The sequence below is a fragment of the Schistocerca nitens genome, chromosome 7 (genome assembly GCF_023898315.1).
Source record: "Schistocerca nitens isolate TAMUIC-IGC-003100 chromosome 7, iqSchNite1.1, whole genome shotgun sequence".
Classification (NCBI taxonomy): domain Eukaryota; kingdom Metazoa; phylum Arthropoda; class Insecta; order Orthoptera; family Acrididae; genus Schistocerca; species Schistocerca nitens.
Genome location: NC_064620.1, coordinates 504,687,018 through 504,706,501, shown reverse-complemented (window position 1 = coordinate 504,706,501; position 19,484 = coordinate 504,687,018). Strand labels below are relative to the sequence as shown.

The 19,484-nt window shown below is 43.2% G+C and overlaps 1 protein-coding gene across 1 annotated transcript in view; it reads right to left on the bottom strand.

Moving 5' to 3' along the window:
- LOC126194869 (little elongation complex subunit 2-like) overlaps nt 1–19,484 on the bottom strand; it is a 221,481-nt gene that overhangs the window by 134,008 nt on the left and 67,989 nt on the right. The window contains exon 5 of the mRNA XM_049933213.1: nt 412–537. Coding sequence (XP_049789170.1) covers nt 412–537 — 126 coding nt within the window. The remainder of the gene's footprint in view (nt 1–411; nt 538–19,484) is intronic.

Below are 19,484 nucleotides of genomic sequence, written 5' to 3'. Positions count from 1 at the left end.
AACTATCCCTGAAATTTCAACTCCTAGGTTCATTATAGAACATAGATATAGTATTAAACACAACAAAATAAGAACACACACACACACACACACACACACACACACACACACACACACACAAGAAATGCCAAATATGTCAACATATTGATTTTAGAAAAAAATGCAGAGACCTGATTTCTGAAAGTTATGCATCCCTTTTTTCAAAAACACAATGAAGAGAAGGGGCTTTGGAGTTGAAACACCCAACCTACAATTATTTTTTGAACTAAATATCAATTATTGTTAGATCTACCTCCTCATGTTATCCATCATAATATAGCAACATACATCACTTACAGCAAACAAAAACAGAAATTAAAAACTTTGCAATTTATCTTTAATGAATTATAAAAGCCAGAATATATCTCTTACCGATGAAAAAGAGTCCTTAGGTGCTGGGAGTGCTCTGACAAGTTTGCTATTCCCAGAAAATACCAGTGGAACCATTTTCACATTACAATACTTCTGAGGATAAGTATTAACAGAAGACAGACGTATCTAGAAAAGAGTAAAATACATGTAACAAAATTTTTTCAACAGCTATCAGAAAGTGTTAAACTGAATCACCATATGTTATAGCAGAAATGAGAATTTTTTATATCCATCTAGGTAATGAATTTCTGGAAAACCTACTTTAACAGCTGTTATTTTCATAAAATGATGCCTGCAGGCAGTTACAACAAATACTATAGTTTAAGTTGCAATATTAAACAATGGACACTCCAGGTTGGAAAATAAACAATATGAGACAAAAGATAGATTAATACTCACTGTAAAGATGGTATGCTGAGTTGCAGACAGGCACAATGTAAAGACTGCTACAAATTTAGATTTCAGCCAAAGCCTACTTCCACACACACACACACACACACACACACACACACACCACAAGCAAGCACACCTCACGCATAGTTGACTGCCACCTATGGCAGATTGGATTGGGATGCAGCTGTCATGCAGACCATAAGTAGCAATCTGGAGGGGGTGGGGAATAACAAGACTGCCAACAGGCACAGTGTCAGGAATCTATGGGGCAGGGAGGCAAGCTGGTGTGGAAAAGGAAAGGAGCAGGGAAGGGGAAAGATGGGCAGAGCAGTGGTGGAGGGGGACGGGGCTGCGTCGGCTGAGTGCAACACACAAGGAGAGTGAGAGACATCAATAGGGAGGAGATGATATGGCAAATGGGGTGGAAAGTATTGGAAGGAGGGTGTGGGGGGAGTAGGTTACTGTAGGTTGAGGTATGATAGGGATAATTTTGGGAACAGAGAATTGTATTGTAAGCATAACTCCCGTCTGCACATTTCAGAAAAGCTGATGGATGGGAGGATCCAGATGGCTAGGGATGTGAAGCAGCCACTGAAATCAGCATCTTATGTTCTGCCACATGTTGTATCACAGGGTGGTCTACCTTATTCCTGCCACAGTTTGGTTTGTGTGTGGGATGTCATAGGGGTGGGGGTGGGGGAATGGATCCAGGGGAGAGATTCTGGGAGGGGCAGGGGTTGGAGATGTTGGACATTTGGGATGGGAACACTCTGGCAGAGTTCATGGGTAGAGAAGTCAAATAACTGGCAGAGGTCTTCCATCAGGTAGTCACTGTGATTCGTAATGACAGTAGTGGAAGCTTTGTCTACCAGTACAACAATTTGCTTTGAGGTTGTGCATGGTTGTCCTTTCTTCTGCTGAAAGATTGATGTTCTTAGGAATCAATGGAAGTTGACCAGGGGTAGTTAGGTGGGAGGGAGAGAGGACCATGGTTGGATGGTGGTATAAACTGGGAGAAGCAGGGTTTAACTTTGGGTTTCTGTTGGCTCTGGTTGGAGGGGTTGGTGGCAAAGAAGTGTTTCCATTGTAGAGATTGGGGCAAGGTGAGTAGGCGATCAACTTGTCCAGCATGGTTAAATTTGGTTGCAGCGCTAAAGGTAAGGCCTTTGGATAGGACTGAAACTACTGTGGGACTGAATGTTTTGGTGGAAATGTTAACAACAGTGTTCTTGGAATGTTGCACCTGTATTTGGTGGGGTGTTGGTAGAGTGTTTTTGGGTATGTGGGAATTTGAACAAGTCTGCTAGGCAGGGTCTGGGTGCTACGAGGGGCTGATGAGGAGGAACACTGTGTTTAGGATAGGGGCTGGATAGTGGTGCCTTGAGACATAAGTAGGATGTTAGCAGGTTGCTTGTGCCAACTGACTGGGTATACAGTGCTACTGGTCACGGGAAGGGACCTTATGATGGTGTAGGAGGCCTGCTGAAGCACCAGGCTACAAAATATAATATTTCCAGACCAAATACAGCTGTAATTCAGAATGCTGAGGATTTTACAATGGTCGTGAAATCTTACACATCCACAGCCCTCGTTCTTTTGACCAAAGAGGAAATCGAAGAATTACGTGAACAGAAAAAAGAAGAGTGGTCGAAACAAACTACTCCTGCGAAAGGAATTCAGACGACACGTTTTTGGACTCAAAGTAATGGGCGAACTCATATCACACTCACTTTAAAGACCAAGAAAGAAGAAATGTCGGTCGTTCAGCCAACACCTCAGAAACAGTAGGATAATATTCAGATTCACAACCTGAGAAGGGTGATGTTTATGGCATGTGTGTATGACTATGACTGACTGGTGGATTGCAAGAGATTATAGATATCAGTTATGAGTTAAATGAAATTGTAGTGACCTTTATGCTACGGCATGGACCAGCTGTTGTATACAGGCAGTGTTTAAACACAGAAGTGTGTTCCTGGAGCCACTCTGTAGTGATTCTGGATGTGTGGAGTGTTGCATTGTCCTGCTGGAATTGTCCAAGACCGTCGAAATGCACAATGGACATGAATGGATGCTAGTGATCAGACAGGATGCTTACGTACGTGGCACCTGTCAGAGACGTATATAGGTGTATCAGGGGTCCTGTATCGCTCCAACAGCACATGCCCCACATCATTACAGAGCCTCCACCAGCTTGAACAGTCCCCTGCTGACATGCAGGGTCCATGGAGTCACAGGGTTATATCCATACATACCTATACACGTCCATCTGCTCAATACAATTTGAAACAAGACTAGTCCGATTAGGCAACATATTTCCAATCATCAACAGTCCAGTGTCTGTGTAGAGGGGCCCAGGCGAGGCGTAAAGCTTTGAGTCGTGCAGTCATCAAGGATACATGAGTGGGCCTTCGGCTCTGAAAGCCCATATTGATGATGTTTCATTTAGTGGTTTGCACGCTGACACTTGCTGATGGCCCAGCATTGAAATCTGCAGCAATTCGTGAAAGGATTGCACTTCTGTCATGTTCAATGATTCTCCTATCATCACTGGTCCTGTTCTTGCAGGATGTTGTAGATTTGATGTTTTACTGGATTCCTGATATTCGCAGTACACTCATGATATGGTTGTAAGGGAAAATCCCCACTTCATCACTACCTCGGAGATGCTGTCTCCCATCGCTCGTGCGCCGAGTGCTAGTACCCTCAAACCCTTCTATTATCACACAGCCACACAAAGTCATCACAAAATATCTTGAAGGTTCTTACCCACACCACAAAAGAAGTTATTCTCAAAAACCTGTGTTCTGCGAAGGTGTTAACATACACAGCAGAATTTCTGCCCAAAACTCTCAGTACCTGTTCAAATTTCAGGCCACTTAGTTGGTTGTTTATATGTGCATAATCTATTGTGGTCTCATTTCTGTTTTTGATTCTGCTTTGCATACAACTGTTTTCCAGGAATCCATCACAGCCTACCCACATAACTTGTGTAAATTTCAGATAGACAAAATGGTATTTTTTGGGTCACAATGAGGAAGAAGTGAAAAAAACTCACTAGAACTGAAAGCAGGTATAAATTCTTAGAAGTGAGAACAGGTATTTATTCTCAGAAGTCAAAAATAGTAACAACTGTTATACAATGTTCAAGTATGGAACTTAGCCAATACCTCATCAAGTATCGTAAATCACACTGTTGTATCACAACAGCTATAAGGTAATGGAAAGTTCTGATTAAATGAAAATAATTTAAGGAGTAAAGGTAAAAACTCACCAAATAGTAGAGGTGTTGACTCATCAAAACCCACATAAAAAAGATTGGAAACTTTGCTAGCTTTTGGGCAAATCATTTTTCGCAATGAGTACACATACACAGCCACACTCTAACACATCTGTATCGTTTCATTGTGCCAGATGAACACACTGTGCTGGAACTGCACTTCTGTTTAACCAAGCAGAGGTGTTGTGCTGGATGAAGTGGGCGAGGAGAGATAGGAGGTGGGGAGGTGGAGGGGGAAAGGGAGGGAAGGGGGAGGTGGAGGGGGAGGGAAGGGGGAGGTGGAGGGGGAGGAAAGGGGGAGGTGGAGGGGGAGAGGGAGGGGAGGAGAAGGTAGGGTTGAGAAGAGTGGGTGATGGTTGCAAGGAAAGCAGCAGGTGCGCAGTATGGATGTCGTACCGTCATACAGCGAACCGCGGCAGATCTGAACCTGGTGGCCAAAACTGGAACAAATTTTTTCCAGACCGGTTCCACATTAGCACATCTACCAAATTTCGCTGCCATATAATAAATACAGCCCACACTGGACCACCATGAGTAGCTGAACATTAATTATATCCACCTGATATATAAGCCATCTACAGGAAACCTTACTTGTTACGCAAAATCCCAAATGTCTTGTCTGGTCTAAGTCCATTGATGATATCTTCACGAGATGGATGCAGGGCCAAGACACCTTTCCTTTACTTCTACACATTGTCAATATGTTCCCTCTGACTTGCTTCATCTGGTGCTCCTCAGCCCAGCATGGCACCTTCTTGGGCATTTGACCTCCACCTCTTTGATAGCTATCACTATCCTATCAAACCCACTAACCATCAACACAATACCTGCCTTTTGATAGCTGTATCCTATCCTGGGGAGGGGACGCCACGTACGTGTAGACCCCAGTCCACCACGCACTGCCAAGAACCAACTCCCTCATCATCCTGCAATGGAGCAACTGAACCATACTGTTTGCTAACTACTTGTTACCATGCCCAGAAATTATGAATATTTTACCCGTGTATTATTCCGCTGTCCATCCACAATATCGAATATGTTCATCCATCACTACAACACATACACTTCCAACCTCATAGTACTGTAGGTTGTAGTCCTGTAAATGGTCAACATGTATTTTTCCCCCCATGCAATACATCCTACTTAAGTCCTGTCACAGGCTTATCCCCATCCTATCCTATCCTATCCTATCCTATCCTATCAGTAGCATGGCCACCTGTGAAAGCAGTCATCATACATTAGCTCCGCTGCAATTTCTGTGTGGCATTTAATATGGGCGTGATTAGCACCCAGCTGTTCACCCAGATGTATGGCCAATGCTAAACTGGCGAAGAGCATAGTTGACAACCCATTGACAAAACCTGCTGCTCAAAACAACATACTTGATTTAGAAGGCTACTTAATGACTTGTACCATCTGGATATTTTCCCCCAACACCAAGTTATTGAAACTGCATAGATGGAAGATGTCCTTGCAACACATCCTTTGATCCTGGCCTCAAACTCTGCTAGCCTGTACCACATCCATCTCCACACTGTCCCAGGACCCTAACTTCATGCATCTTACACCCACACCCTCTTCCCCCTAGTCTCCCCTTTCTCTGTTGTCTCCCCCTTCCAATCCACTCCACCAGTCATCGTCATTGCACACTAACCAACCTCACTGGTGCTGTTTTTGGTGCTTGTGTCACATTCCCATCACATGCACCTGTTGCTTTCCTCCCAACTGTCAGCAACCCTTCCCCAATCCTCCCTCCCACTCCCTGCCTTTCACATCTCGTCCACTCCACCAGATATAACCCTTGACCTGGGTCAAGCTGTAGAATGGCAGTCCAGCACAGTGTACTCAGCTGGCATAATGTAGCCATACAGGTATACGAGTATCGTTATGTATGTGTACTCAAGTCAAAAAAGGAGTCATCCAAAAGTTAGCAAAGATTTCAGTCTTTTTTATGTGCCTTTCCATAACTCAACGACTCTACTATTCAGTGAGTTTTTACCTTTTCTCCTCAAATTATTTACACAGTTCTTTTGACTTTCAAAACTTTAAATATAGAGGTGAAATGCTCACCAAACAAGAGTGTTTTACCAATACTGGATAAAGTAACTTTTCTGCATTTACGCATGTGTTAGGTATTTTGGATTCGGGACACAAAATGAACAACTAAATGATTTCGTTGTGTCTTTCCGAGGATGTTTCTGTCTTACGACTAGATAAAATAATAGCATAAAAGCACAACAGGTCTTGCATAATGGCAAATGCATCCTTAGTTATCACAGTGGAAAGGTGCAGGAATTGCAGAATCTTACTGCTAATTTTCAACATCTCATGGCTCTGGAGAATACACTGAAAACTATAAATTACTGTTCCATCTCTGTACTATCACATACAAGTTTTAGTGAATTAGGTCCCATAATGTTTTGTATTAATTTTGAGAATGTTCCACTACACAATTCTGCCAGTACCTGAGGAGACTTTATTCTAAGTAAGGAATATAGTCAACAAAATCTATCATTGTACTCCATAGTGCACTTCAACTGTATGATGAACTCTGGACTCATGAAAGCCTCTTGTTGCCATATTGCAATTATTGTTAAAACTTTATTTCACCCAAAATAAATAAGATTGGAACAAAACCTTTTGTGTTGTGTCTGTTGGCCTGTCTATATCTAAAATTTTCATGTGTATAAAAATAGATGCAACACAACAGGTCTGTTCCACAATATGAAGGAAAAAATATAAAAACACAGAGCAAATACATAGGACGATCTATTTGGAATCTGGACACACACTATGATTATGTAACAGTTGCATATGGTACTGCTTGCAGTAACAAGCGCAATATGCCAAAACTTCACAAGATACTGGAACTAAGGGTCCACTTTATGTCCAGTGGTATGATATTTTCCACAAAGTGCTGTAACAAAGGAGATGTCTAAATGTGCACTAACACAACAGAAATGCTTGAGATGTTAAAACTGATAAAGAAAAAAAAAAGTAATAAAAAATTTAGAAACCATAATGTGTTTTAGATCAGAATGCAAATACAGGGACAATGAGACAGTCTGAAATGTTATTGAGCTCATGGGGATGGACTATAACAGTTAGAAGAAGGGACTGAACCTATTTGTTCTTTGTCAATAAGGTCATTTAAAAATTGAAAATAACGACCCAAAATCAAACCTTTTGGACCTATTTAAAATTTCCTTTCCTCTTACATATTTTTCTTTCTTGCACAATATTAGAACCAACTGTTTGATGCTATAATTACACCATTAAAATTCATTTTTTTCAGCAAAATATTCTTGATTTCCAAACGCACTGAAGAAACTAAAAAACACCTTGAACAGGTAGGTAATTTTTGTAAAGTAATTCTTGTAATGTATATCAATTGACTATTGCAATAGTGTTCCCTGTTTAGCAACTGTTCCAAGTGAACTGTAATTTAATAAGCAGAAACAATAAATGCTAATTTTGTAGTGCGTGAACTGTCATGAGCTATTCGTCCAGATTAATAGCAATTCACATTTGTTAACAACAAATGTATTTTGTCTATTTCTGGGCTTTCTCTTAAGTAGTACAGTAGAGTCCCGTTCATCTGAACTAATTGGGACCGGACCTTGTTCGGATTACCGGTTCGGTTTAGTCGGAATTATGGTGATGAGTTTCTAGAATGAAGTATACCAAGCAGATAAGTAGGTACACCATGGTAACAAATGGGAACAAGTGTGGGAACAATGGCTCCCTCTCACTCCCTGCCCTTGGGGTTGGGCATTGTTGAAACCTTTGTAGTGTCTGAGGTCAGTGGCTTGCAAAGCGCTTGGTTATGTTAGTTATCGATCGCTGGCACACGTAACAGTTGTATTGTATTCGTTCAGGTGTAGCGGTGTATGTATTTTCGTCTTGAGCAAACGGAAACATGCAACGTTAACTCTCAAAGAAAAACTGAATGCTTTGAAGCGGATAGACAATGATGAGAATATCTAAACTGGCAAAGGAACTGGGTGTTGGCAAAGCAACCATTTATGATTGGAAGAAGAACCAAATGAAGCTTGAACAGTCCTGTGCAATGTCTTTGAGAAAAACACTCAAAATTCGGCAGACTTTGAAACCGTCCCAGTACGATAAAGTGGATGAAGCTCTTTTCCTTTGGTTTATCCAGGAAAGAGAAAGGCGAACTCCTTCGAGTGGAGCACTGGTTCAGGAGAAGGCTGTTTACCTGAACAAATTAATGAATGGTGATGAGACTTTTAGTGCGAATTGGACAGATTCAAAAAACGTCATGGAATTCATCAGCTGACAATTACTTGAGAGAAGCTTTCTTCTGACCGTGATGCAGCAAAGGAATACTTGCGTGAGTTTGAAAAAATGATAAAATTATAATGCTGACAAGACTGGCCTTAATTTTAGGGCATTGCCAACAATAAGCCAGGCATCAAAAGCACAAGACCAAATTCCTGGTTTTAAAATGTGCAAAGATCATGTGACTTTATTAGCGTGCAGCAACACTGCTAGTAATCACAAGCTGCCTTTAATGCTGAGCGGCAAATCTGCTAGGCCCAGAGCTTTAAAAAACTGCAACTTGTAGTCCCTGCCCGTACATTATCGTAACCAGAAAAAAGCACAGATGGATGGTAAGCTGTTCAAAGAATGGTTTCACGGCCAGTTTGTTCCCTCTGTTCAACAGTTTTCTAAGAAAATCATTTGTCTCCCCGTGCAGTCCTTTTGATTGATAATGTGCCATCTCACCCCAACACTGAGGAATTAAGTGATGGAGAAATTGTGGTGAAGTTTTTGTCGCCGAATCTTACACCACTTCTGCAGCCGATGGACCAGGGCGTACTGCAAACATTAAAACTGATTTACAGAAAACAATTTTTAAGAATGCTGACCCAAGATGATAGCATTCCTTTAGTGGAAAAAATAAGAAAGACCAATGTGAAGGATGTTGTTTATTTGGCTGCTGAGGCATGGCAGAATATTTCAGAAAATACTCTGAGAAAATCGTGGAGAAAACTGTGGACATCTTTTGAATTTCAGGACAACCTAGTTGAAAATGTAGAGGAAAATCTACTACAAATGGTACAGACAATCCCCTGGATGTGAAGAAGCTAGTGAAGGAGATGCAGATGAGTGGATGGCAGCGGATGGGGCATGTGTGGAGAACCTTACTGACGCTGATTTAGTTGCTGCTGTGATTCAAGACCAGGAAGAAGTGGACTGCTGTGACGGAAGTGACAATGAGCCTGAAAGCGACAAAGAAGAGATGGTGCCACACAATGATGCAGCAGAAGCCCTCGACCTCACGTTACATTATTTGGAGCAACAGCCCACTGCTACACCTGCTGATTTGATGTATATAAGATGATGACGCAACTATGCGTCATATAACAGACTGTCTTCATTACGTCAAAAAACAATGACTGAGGTTTTGTCATCTAGAAAGTAGGGATAAAATGTCCGCTTTTCTTTCGTTGTTATGCATTGTTTAAACCTAATGTTTTCTTGCCAATTTTTCTAATACATGTTTATTGTACTGTGTAAATTAAAATGGTGTGAACGTACAGCAGTTTTCCATACTTAGACTAACATTTTGAATGTTCGGATTATCCGAATTTTCACATTACCGGGGTTCAGATTAGCAGGACTCTGCTGTATTAGCATTTCTAAGTTATTTTTAAAGCAGTTAACTATCACTAGACCTACACTCCATGTACAACATAAAACTATGAAAAATTGGAAAGTACTACATGGAATACAGACAATGGATGAAGTAAGAGTAGTCACGCATTAACACTGTATAACAGATAGTTTCAGTCACAGACAGACACATAAACAAAACAAGATTCAACAAGCAGCAACACATCTGAATCATGTCCATCCTTGGAGCCACAATGGTCTGCCACTGTGGCCCCACCACAGGATGTGTGACAATCATGTATTTGCTACGTCCATTGCCAAAACTTTTCAAAATTCTGTAAGTCATTCAAACTTTACATCAAAGCCCAAAGAGATTTACTTTGTTCTAGTACAAAGAAATCTCTGCTACTCTGATATCGGATTTGACCAAGTATATAAAACTTGTTTTTAGTGGAATTATTTTGTTGAACACTTGCTTAGTGACAATTCAAAATTTCAATTATTTGACAAATTGCTGACAAAACTGCTTTCATTTAAGACACTGATGCTGAAATTAGCACCTTTTCTTTTTACCACAGCTAGCCTACTGAAAGCTTTATTGGAAATGTTTATTTGTTACTGTCCTTGAATTTATATTGGTCTAAATTACAAGTATTTTCAATTTTCAACAAAGGTCTTCATTTAAAATCAGAATTTAATCTTATCTTTGTAACTTACAACAGACAATGGAAAATCCAGGATGGAATGTAGCAATATAATGACAAGCATAATTGCTACTCACCATATAGCGGATCTGCTGAGTCGCAGAAAGGCACAACAAAAAGACAGTCGGAATGTTAGCTTTCGGCCAACAAGGCCTTTGTCAAAAATGGACAACACGCACACGCAACGAGCAGACACGCGCACCCGTGCCCCCCCCCCCCCCCCCCACACACACGTGACCAGTCTCTGGCAGCTGAAGCCTTTTCATTATATTGTAACTTACATCAGAACTAGCTGATTATCCAGCATTGGCCGGTAGATAGGAAAATGAATTAAATTTATGTACAGAAAATAAACAAACTATTTTCATTTGCATTTTTAAACTTAAAAATACAGCACATAAATTATAAAACAAAATCTTTTAAGAATGCATTGAAATATTAAATTAACACAAGACTTGATGATATGCAATATTTTTAGTTTCCCATCCAGGAACAAGAATAAACAAATTTTAGAGTAAACCCACTCTTGAGCAAGTAACATAAAACTGTCGATACGAGTTATCCCTCTATGTCACAAGCTTCTTTTTCCATTCTCAGTAGTGCTGCGGATGCCCTTGCCTCGAGTAATTTTCTTTTTCAGATATATACCTGTACCAAATATGGTTGAAATTACTAGAAGTATTCAAAGTTATATGGTAAGTGTTCCCCTTTCCTACTATCAGCCCCATCTCTAGGGGTTAAATGTCACCACGATTATATCCAAACAGTCTTCAAACCCAAAAACAATGGTTTAAACACTAATGTATGTAGCTTGGTTTCAATTATTTTAATATGTCAGTCTCTTCATTCTCACGCACGTGCATGCGTCCTTAAAATGATTCCGATGTCTTCCATTGTGCCACTGCACTCAATGAGCCGTTCAAGAGTTATGCTTACACGTCACGACTTTTATACGCCAACTCTGACAACTATAGTCCGTGAGACGAGTGATTGGTTCTGACAGTTCCGGCGGGCAGACGGCGCTGTTGCCAAACATGGCTCACAACACGCGGCGCCCTGTCTGCTACACGCATTCTCTAGCAGTAGAAATAAAAGCAAGACAAAATACAAGTCATATTGGTACGCGTGAATTTATTTAAAGTTGATGCTTGAAATATATTAACTCGAAAACTGATAAGAGCTATTTAGTACAAGTATCTAAGATGCTGAAACATAATAAAGTTATTTGTTAAACTTCACAACTGAAATGAAAACTATTTTAGCAAGTTGTTGAACATTAGCAGTTTTGGTTTCCATTGTTAAGTATTAGCATTATTAATTTGTTCTACTACAAGCTACAGAATAATTGGTCAGTGTATTAAGAGTTATAATCTGAAGAAAGTACAATATGATGATCTGGTTGTAGATCGATAGCAAACTCCCTCCTTACATTCCTGAATACGTTGTAGTTACTGTAATGGAAAAACACCACTCACATCACTGTCAGAATCTGATTTGACATTGTCTTCCTCAGCACTACTCGAACTATCACTGCTCTCTCCCAGATGTATAATTAAATTTTCGATGCATTCTTCCACAACCCCTTCGGTTTTGGCCGCCTCTCTGATGGCACTTGCAGTGCTGTTTACAATTTTAGCCCACGTCTCGCTTGTCACTTTATTGATAGCTGCTGGAAGGAGAGTTTCCACTTCAGAGATCGTGAATTTTTTATTGTTTGCAGCAATGTAATTTTTTATCTGCGCCTACACTCCTTCAATTGCATTGAAGTGACAGTGGTATGGAGGAAGCCAAACGATTTCATGCCCGTGCCTTTTAGCAATATCGTCAATTACATATGTTGGAAATTGGGGTTTCTTTTGTGCCACAATTTCGAGCAGTTCCGTCTTCCTTAAATCTTCTCTGAAATCTACTTTTCGCCGTTTCAACCACTGAATGATATCGTCTTTTTTTGTTGCCAAGGTTGGTGCCTTATCGTGAACAACGGAATGATAAGGCGCATTGTCCATAACAATCACTAATGGACTTGTCAGATTCGTCATAAGCGATGTCTCGAACCATTCTTGAAATACTACACTGTTCATTTCTTCATGGTAATCTCCGGTCTTTTTTGACCGAAACATTTTCAAGCAGTTTGGCACAAAACCTTTCGACGTTCCTGCACGTAAGACAATAACACGCCCTCCTTTGCCAACAGGCACTGCCATTGTCCCCTCGGGCGTTCCATCATTCCAGCCTCTACGTAAAGAATGGCTGGCATTGACCCAAGTTTCATCTAACCACACTATACTTTCGAATTCCACACCCATGATCCTGCGCAGAAATCTGCACCGCCATGCAACTACATCTGTCCTTTCCATTAATATTTTGCATCCGTTAAACAGTGAATAGCTGAAGCCTATGTCTTTCAACACTGTATGCAATGAAAATTTGTTCCCTTTAAAAAGATCGTCTTCCTGAAGCGACACCTGTAAATTAGATAGTGGGATGTTCCCTTCTCTTATAATAGCTGTATATATGACGACGAATAGCGTCTTTCCGAAAATCGTCCAAAGCTGTCACCTGCTTATTTCTTGGTCGCTTCTTTCCTGGTGTGTGCAGCTTTGTTGTGCCACTCTCGTCACAATCTACACTATACTGTTCTTTCCCTATCTTTACAACAGTGTTCTTACTTATTTTCAATGCTGCTGCAGTTCTCTTCACAACCTGAACAACAGGAATTAAGGGCCCACCTTTGTCCTTTTCTTTCTCAAAGTAATCCCTCACAGAGCACACGAATTCACGGGCCTGGGTGTGTAGCACACTTTTCTTCCTCCGTTTCACTTCTTGTGTTGGGCTGGTACTACCCGCCGCACTAGACATTGTTTACAACGAAACATAAACAAAGAAACAACAAAAACGAAATAAACTGCGAATTCAACTTCAGACAAACGACGAACGACCACACCGCCTGCACGCGAGACACTGGTAAGTTTCATAAGCGCGCGCGACCGGGTTTCAGAGCGGCTACGTGGCCCTTGCTACCCGCTCAAAGTCAGGCCGTCATTGGCTGCCTGCCTGCGGTCGCTAGGCAATGGAAAGACGCTAACGAGCTGTCAATACCAAAGACTCGTCTCCCAGACTATAAGGCCGTGTCCTACATGAGCGACAGAAGCGAGCGACTTCTGGATACGCGACACTCCAGCGACAAGCAGCAACATTGGGAGAAAACCTTGGGTGTCCTGCGTGCGAGTGACCATGTCACGCTACAAGATGGCTGCTCGCACCAACCAGCTGTTTCTATAAAACAGCGTCCTTAACCTGTAGATTACTGTAGCTGGAGAGTAAGGTTACAGAATTAGGTTTACTTAAGAAAATAAAATGAAAAGGAATCCTATGCATGAAATTTACAAAGAGAGGAATCTCCATGGAGAATTTCGTAAGTATCGTCAACTACAAAAATCACCAGACAAGTTCTTCGAATACACGTGAATGAGCAGAGGAGCATTCGACTCTCTCATCAATAAATTACATATGAATGTTTTTTTTACATGATCAAGAACTTTTAACAGCCAATAAATGCGGAGGAATGACTATTACATGACTAACTACACTAAATACTAACATAAGCGCACAGATTGATACCACTACACAGTAGCTAGCTGTCGTGTAGAGGTAGCATATACAGTTCATAATTACATGTAAGGGAAAGGTTCTGGGTTCGATTCCCTGCCATTCTAATATTCTTACTAACTCTGTTATGATTCTGTGTACTAAGTTTTATGCATACCGTTTACATTGCATCGCTAAGTATATTTTTAAGGTCTTGCCAAAGAACTTGATCTGCACACCTATCCCAGTATATCACACAAATTTAATTCCTGATAAATTACAATGAACTATGAAATTTTACATGTATTTGATGTTGCAAACGCAATCCGTCAGCAGTCAGTGTTTAGACCAAGCATTTCAATTACTCTAAATAGTCTGTAAAAGTAAAGCTTATAAAATTTTTGAAAAGAAAGTCAAATGTTTTGTGTAATGATCTGTCTAAAAGTATGACATAAAAAATATTAGGGATTTTCTGTTCATGATTTTGAGCATCATCCAAAGGCACATGGAACGTTTCTCTGATCTACTTATTTCTTTTACACAAATCATTTCATAAAATATCTGACTGATTTCTTCCATTTTTGAACTTCAAGTATTAATCAGAAAACATGATCTTACTGACTCCTTGTTTGCCTTCCTAACATACTTGATTCGAAGGAAGCCTTTTTGACATTCAAATACCGCACCAACGTATCTCTTTATGTGCAAAATAGCTAGGTCTTGAACAGATGACATTTTTGACACATAATTTACAGCAGCTTTTCGTGAAATATTTCAATTTTTCCTCAGCTTATTAATTTTCTGTTCATTACCCTGATTACTTTCAAGCAGTTAAATATTTTCATGCCAAACTAGACCACATGCTGGTCACTTTGATACCCCGTCTACCTGTTTCTCCCCCTTTGTTTGGCTATGAAAATTTGGACAAAACCTCATGGTGTAAGTTATAGGGAATCTTGTTTTCACTCTGTTCACGTGTTTAAAAAAATGTACCGAGTGTTAATCATATGATAAAATAGTCCTTTCTGTGTGCTGTCATTACCAAAATTCATCATTTCGATATCTTGAACCTTTTATGACATACGATGATTTGTACGACCACTTGATTCCCGAAGCGTAGGAAAGGTTCAGACGCGCCGCGAGCGACCCATCCGCGGATATAACAACCAGTATTTCAAGAATGAAAAGAGAGATCATTCCGGTCTCAACTTTAAATACAATTTAGATATATTGGTTACATTTCATAGGCAATAATGTATGGCCTTAAATGAACTATATGGAAAGCCTACACAATGTGATTTTACCTCTGCAAATTCTTAAAAATTTCGTGCAGCCATGTACTCAATTTCGTGCAGCACAGTAACCATGATGAATAACGAAAATAAATTCTGATCTTTATCATTTAAGGTTATTGCAGTAGCCACCAGAAAGATCGCGGGAGGTGCACATTGGCACGGCGCGTCACGGACGGTAGTGCCGCAAGTAGAGTCCCGTCCACCAGAGGGCACGCGAGAATTCGGACGCGACCTCTGCCAGCATAACAACAACAACAACAACAACAACTCCGGCAGCACGGGCCGTGCCCAGTCAGTCAACATCGGGCATGCCTAGGACACAGTCCCGGTCTATGCCAAGTGAAGTGCGACGTAAACGTGAACAGTGTTACTACACAATTGGCGACGAGTAGGGTCGTTCTTTCGCGTGTTGCGTCGTTGTTCCGGTTTCGCAGCTTCTCCACGGCATGGAGGATTTGGTGCAGGTTTTGGTTGCGCAGCAGACGGAGCTCATGGCCACCATGAAACAAGTGCTTCCAGCGTTGCTCTCCACGCCGTCTGCTCCGGCGCAGTTTCCTCCTCCCTTTCCCCCGTATGACGAGACGGCGGAGGATTGGGACGCATATGAACATCGCCTTCGGCAGCATTTCCAGGCGTTTCATGTTGCCGATGCGGAGGTATGTCGTGCTCTCTTCTTGCCTTGGATATCTCCCTCGCTGTATCAAGTTTTGCGGCAGCTAGCGCCATTGCAGGAACCCTCGTCCTTGTCTTTTGACGCATTGTGTTCATTGCTGTCTTCATATTATCACCGCCGCACGCATGTTGTGGCGGCTAGGGTCGAGTTCTATCAATGCAAGAAGCAGTCCCATCAGTCTTACCGGGTGTGGGCCGCTACCCTGCACGGTCTTAGTCGCAAGTGTCATTTTGTCACAGAGCAGTCGCGAGAGTCGTATGCCCACGTTATGGTTCGCGACGTCATTGTTCGTTCGGCCCCTGATAGGGAGGTCCGGCAACGGGCCCTGCAGTTAGAAGACCCTTCCCTCGACGTGCGAGCGGTACAATCCCGCCGTTACGGCCGCTCCCGCACGGCGCGTGAACAGAATTCCGGCCGCCGGCCCCTGTTGCCGTCCTGTGCGTCGTGCTATATACATCATGATCAGTCAGAGTGCCCCCAGCGTTGGGCCGTTTGTCACAAACGCAATAAAAAAAGTCACATTGCTAAAGTTTGCCGCTCAGCCTCAAAAAAATCGAAGGAAGCAGGTACAGAGGACATGGACGTTGACATTCAGGAAGTTTCATCGGGCCAGGCTCCCGACGCATCGGCACGCAAACTCTTTATCGAGGTGTTGGTTCGGTCGCGCCGGTTACAACTGCAAGTAGATACGGGCGTGGCAGTTTCGTTGTTGAATGCACAAACTTATTCCGACCTTGGATTGCCCCCGTTGGCGCCAGTTTACCGGCGTCTACGTGGTTATGGTAAACAGTTCATTCCCCTACTGGGTCAGTTCACTACCGACGTGACTTACAAATCAGTCACTCGGCCTATTACTTTTATTGTTGTCAGTGATGCGAGCTCCGCTAACCTTTTTGGCCTGGATGCCTTTCAAGCTTTCGGTTTTTCTATCGCTGACACCATACAGTTGGTCTCCGAAGACGTTCCCTATCAATCATTGGAATCTTTGATCTCAGACTTTCCAGATATTTTTGAGGAGGGCCTGGGGCCTGTTTCAGATTTTGAAGCTCACTTAACGTTGAAGGCGTCGGCTCGCCCGCGTTTTCTATGCGCGAGGCAGATCCCCTTGGCTCTCTGCCCTCAGGTAAAGAAAGAGCTAGACCAGCTGACAGCCCTAGGGGTCGTTCTTCCCATTTCTTCCAGTGAGTGGGCTTCGCCCCTCATTATTGTAAGGAAGCCCTCGGGAAAATTACGTCTTTGTGGCGGTTTCAAGGCCACCATTAATTCCCAATTGGTGGTGGACACCTATCCTTTGCCTCGTGCTGATGAATTGTTCTCCGCCGTGGCGGGAGGCCAATATTTTTCGAAAATCGATCTGTCGGAGGCTTATCATCAGATACCACTTGATGAGGACTCCAAATGGCTGGCGGTCGTCAACACCCCGTTTGGCCTTTACCAATACCAGCGGTTGGCCTTTGGAATATCCAGTGCCCCGGCGATATTCCAGCGTTATCTTGAGCACGTCACGTCGACAATCCCTCATTGTATTAATTACCTGGATGACATAATTGTCACAGGCTGCAGCACGAAGGAACACTTGCACAACCTTCGCACCCTCTTTCTCAAATTCAGGTCTGTGGGCTTGCGTTACAACCTGCATAAGCCAACCTTCTTCCAACCGTCTATTGAGTATGTGGGCTACACCATATCTCGGCACGGCATCCAGCCACTAGGAAGTTTGGTCCAAGGTATCGTCAACCTTCCTCGGCCCGCTTCGCTGAAAGAGTTACAAGCTTTTTTAGGCAAGATAGCCTATTACCACCGGTTCATTCCCAGGGCTTCCACTATAGCCCACCCCCTGTACTGCCTTCTGCACAAGGGTGTTCCTTTTGATTGGTCGCCTGCATGTGAGCGAGCGTTCTCACCTCGTTGAAGGGTCTCCTCATGTCAGCCCCTTGTTTGGCTACTTTTGATCCCCATAAGCCGTTGGTCCTGGCTACAGATGTTTTGCAGTATGGGGTGGGGGCGGTCCTGGCCCATCGCAATGCAGATGGTTCCGAGCAACCACTGGCGTTTGCGTCTAAAACGCTTAGTCCCGCGCAGGCCCATTATGCCCAGGTGGAAAAAGAGGCTTTGGCCATTGTCTATGCTGTTACCAAGTTTCACCCTTTCTTGTATGGCAAGAAGTTTCAGTTAATCACTGACCATAAGCCGTTAATATCGTTATTTGGCCCTGCCTCTCAGATTCCGGATAGGGCGGCCCACAGACTACAGCGCTGGGCCTTGTTCCTCTCTAAGTACCATTATGACATTCATTTTCGCCCTACGGGACAGCATGCCAACACCGACGCTCTTTCCCGTCTTCCGGTGGGCCCGGATCCTACGTTCGATCGAGAGGAGATTATGTGTTTTCATTTGGATGTGGCGTCCCGCCAAGCGGTTGATGGCTTTCCGATCACTAGTTCTCGGGTCGCCAGGGAAACGGCAGCTGACCCGGTTCTCTGGCAAGTAGTTCGCCTCATTCAGCAGGGGTGGTCATCCCGCCCTCCGGGCCGGGCCTCGGACCCTCTTCGTAATTATTTTCTTGTACGAGACCACCTCTCGGTCTTGGAAGGAGTTCTCCTTCTGGCTACCGATGATACAGCTCCTCGCGTGGTTGTTCCTGCAAGTTTACGAAGGGAGGTCCTCACGTTATTACATGCGGGGCACTGGGGTGTTTCCCGTACTAAAACCTTGGCTCGCAGACATGTGTACTGGCCCGGTATTGACAGAGAAATTGAGCACTTGGTGGCCGACTGTTCCCAGTGTGCGAGCCAACAAGCATCTCCCAGGGCAGCGTTCTCTTCATGGCCGCCGGCAACCCAAGCATGGGAACGTGTTCACATCGATTTTGCGCACCCGTTTCTCAATGGCTTTTGGCTCATTGTCATTGATGCTTATTCCCGATTCCCATACGTGGTTCACTGCTCCTCAACCACTTCAGAAGTTGCAATCCAGGCACTAGCAAAAATCTTTTTGGTGGAAGGTCTGCCAATCGCCCTGGTCTCGGACAATTGACCGCAGTTTATTTCGCAGACCTTCCAGGATTTTTGTAGGTGCTTCGGTATTCGGCACGTTTGCTCTTCCCCCTTCCATCCACAATCGAATGGGGAAGCCGAGCGCATGGTGTGCACATTTAAGGCGCAGATGAGAAAGTATGTGCATGAATTTCCTGCGGAGGAAGCATTGACGTTTTTCTTGACGGCATACCGGACCACACCAATGGGAGAACGCAGCCCCGCAGAGCTCCTCCATGGGCGTCAACCTAGGACTCTGCTGCATCTCCTCCGGCCTGGTCCTCGCCAGTCTTCACAAAACAGAGTACCTGGCTTTCCACTGGGTGTGTCAGTCTGGGCCCATGGGTTTGGTCGCAATCCACGTTGGATACCGGCGGTGGTCCTGCGCCGAAATGGCCGCCGGATCTATACCTCGCAGGCGGGGGACCGGGTGGTACGTCGTCACCAAAATCAGCTACGTCCACA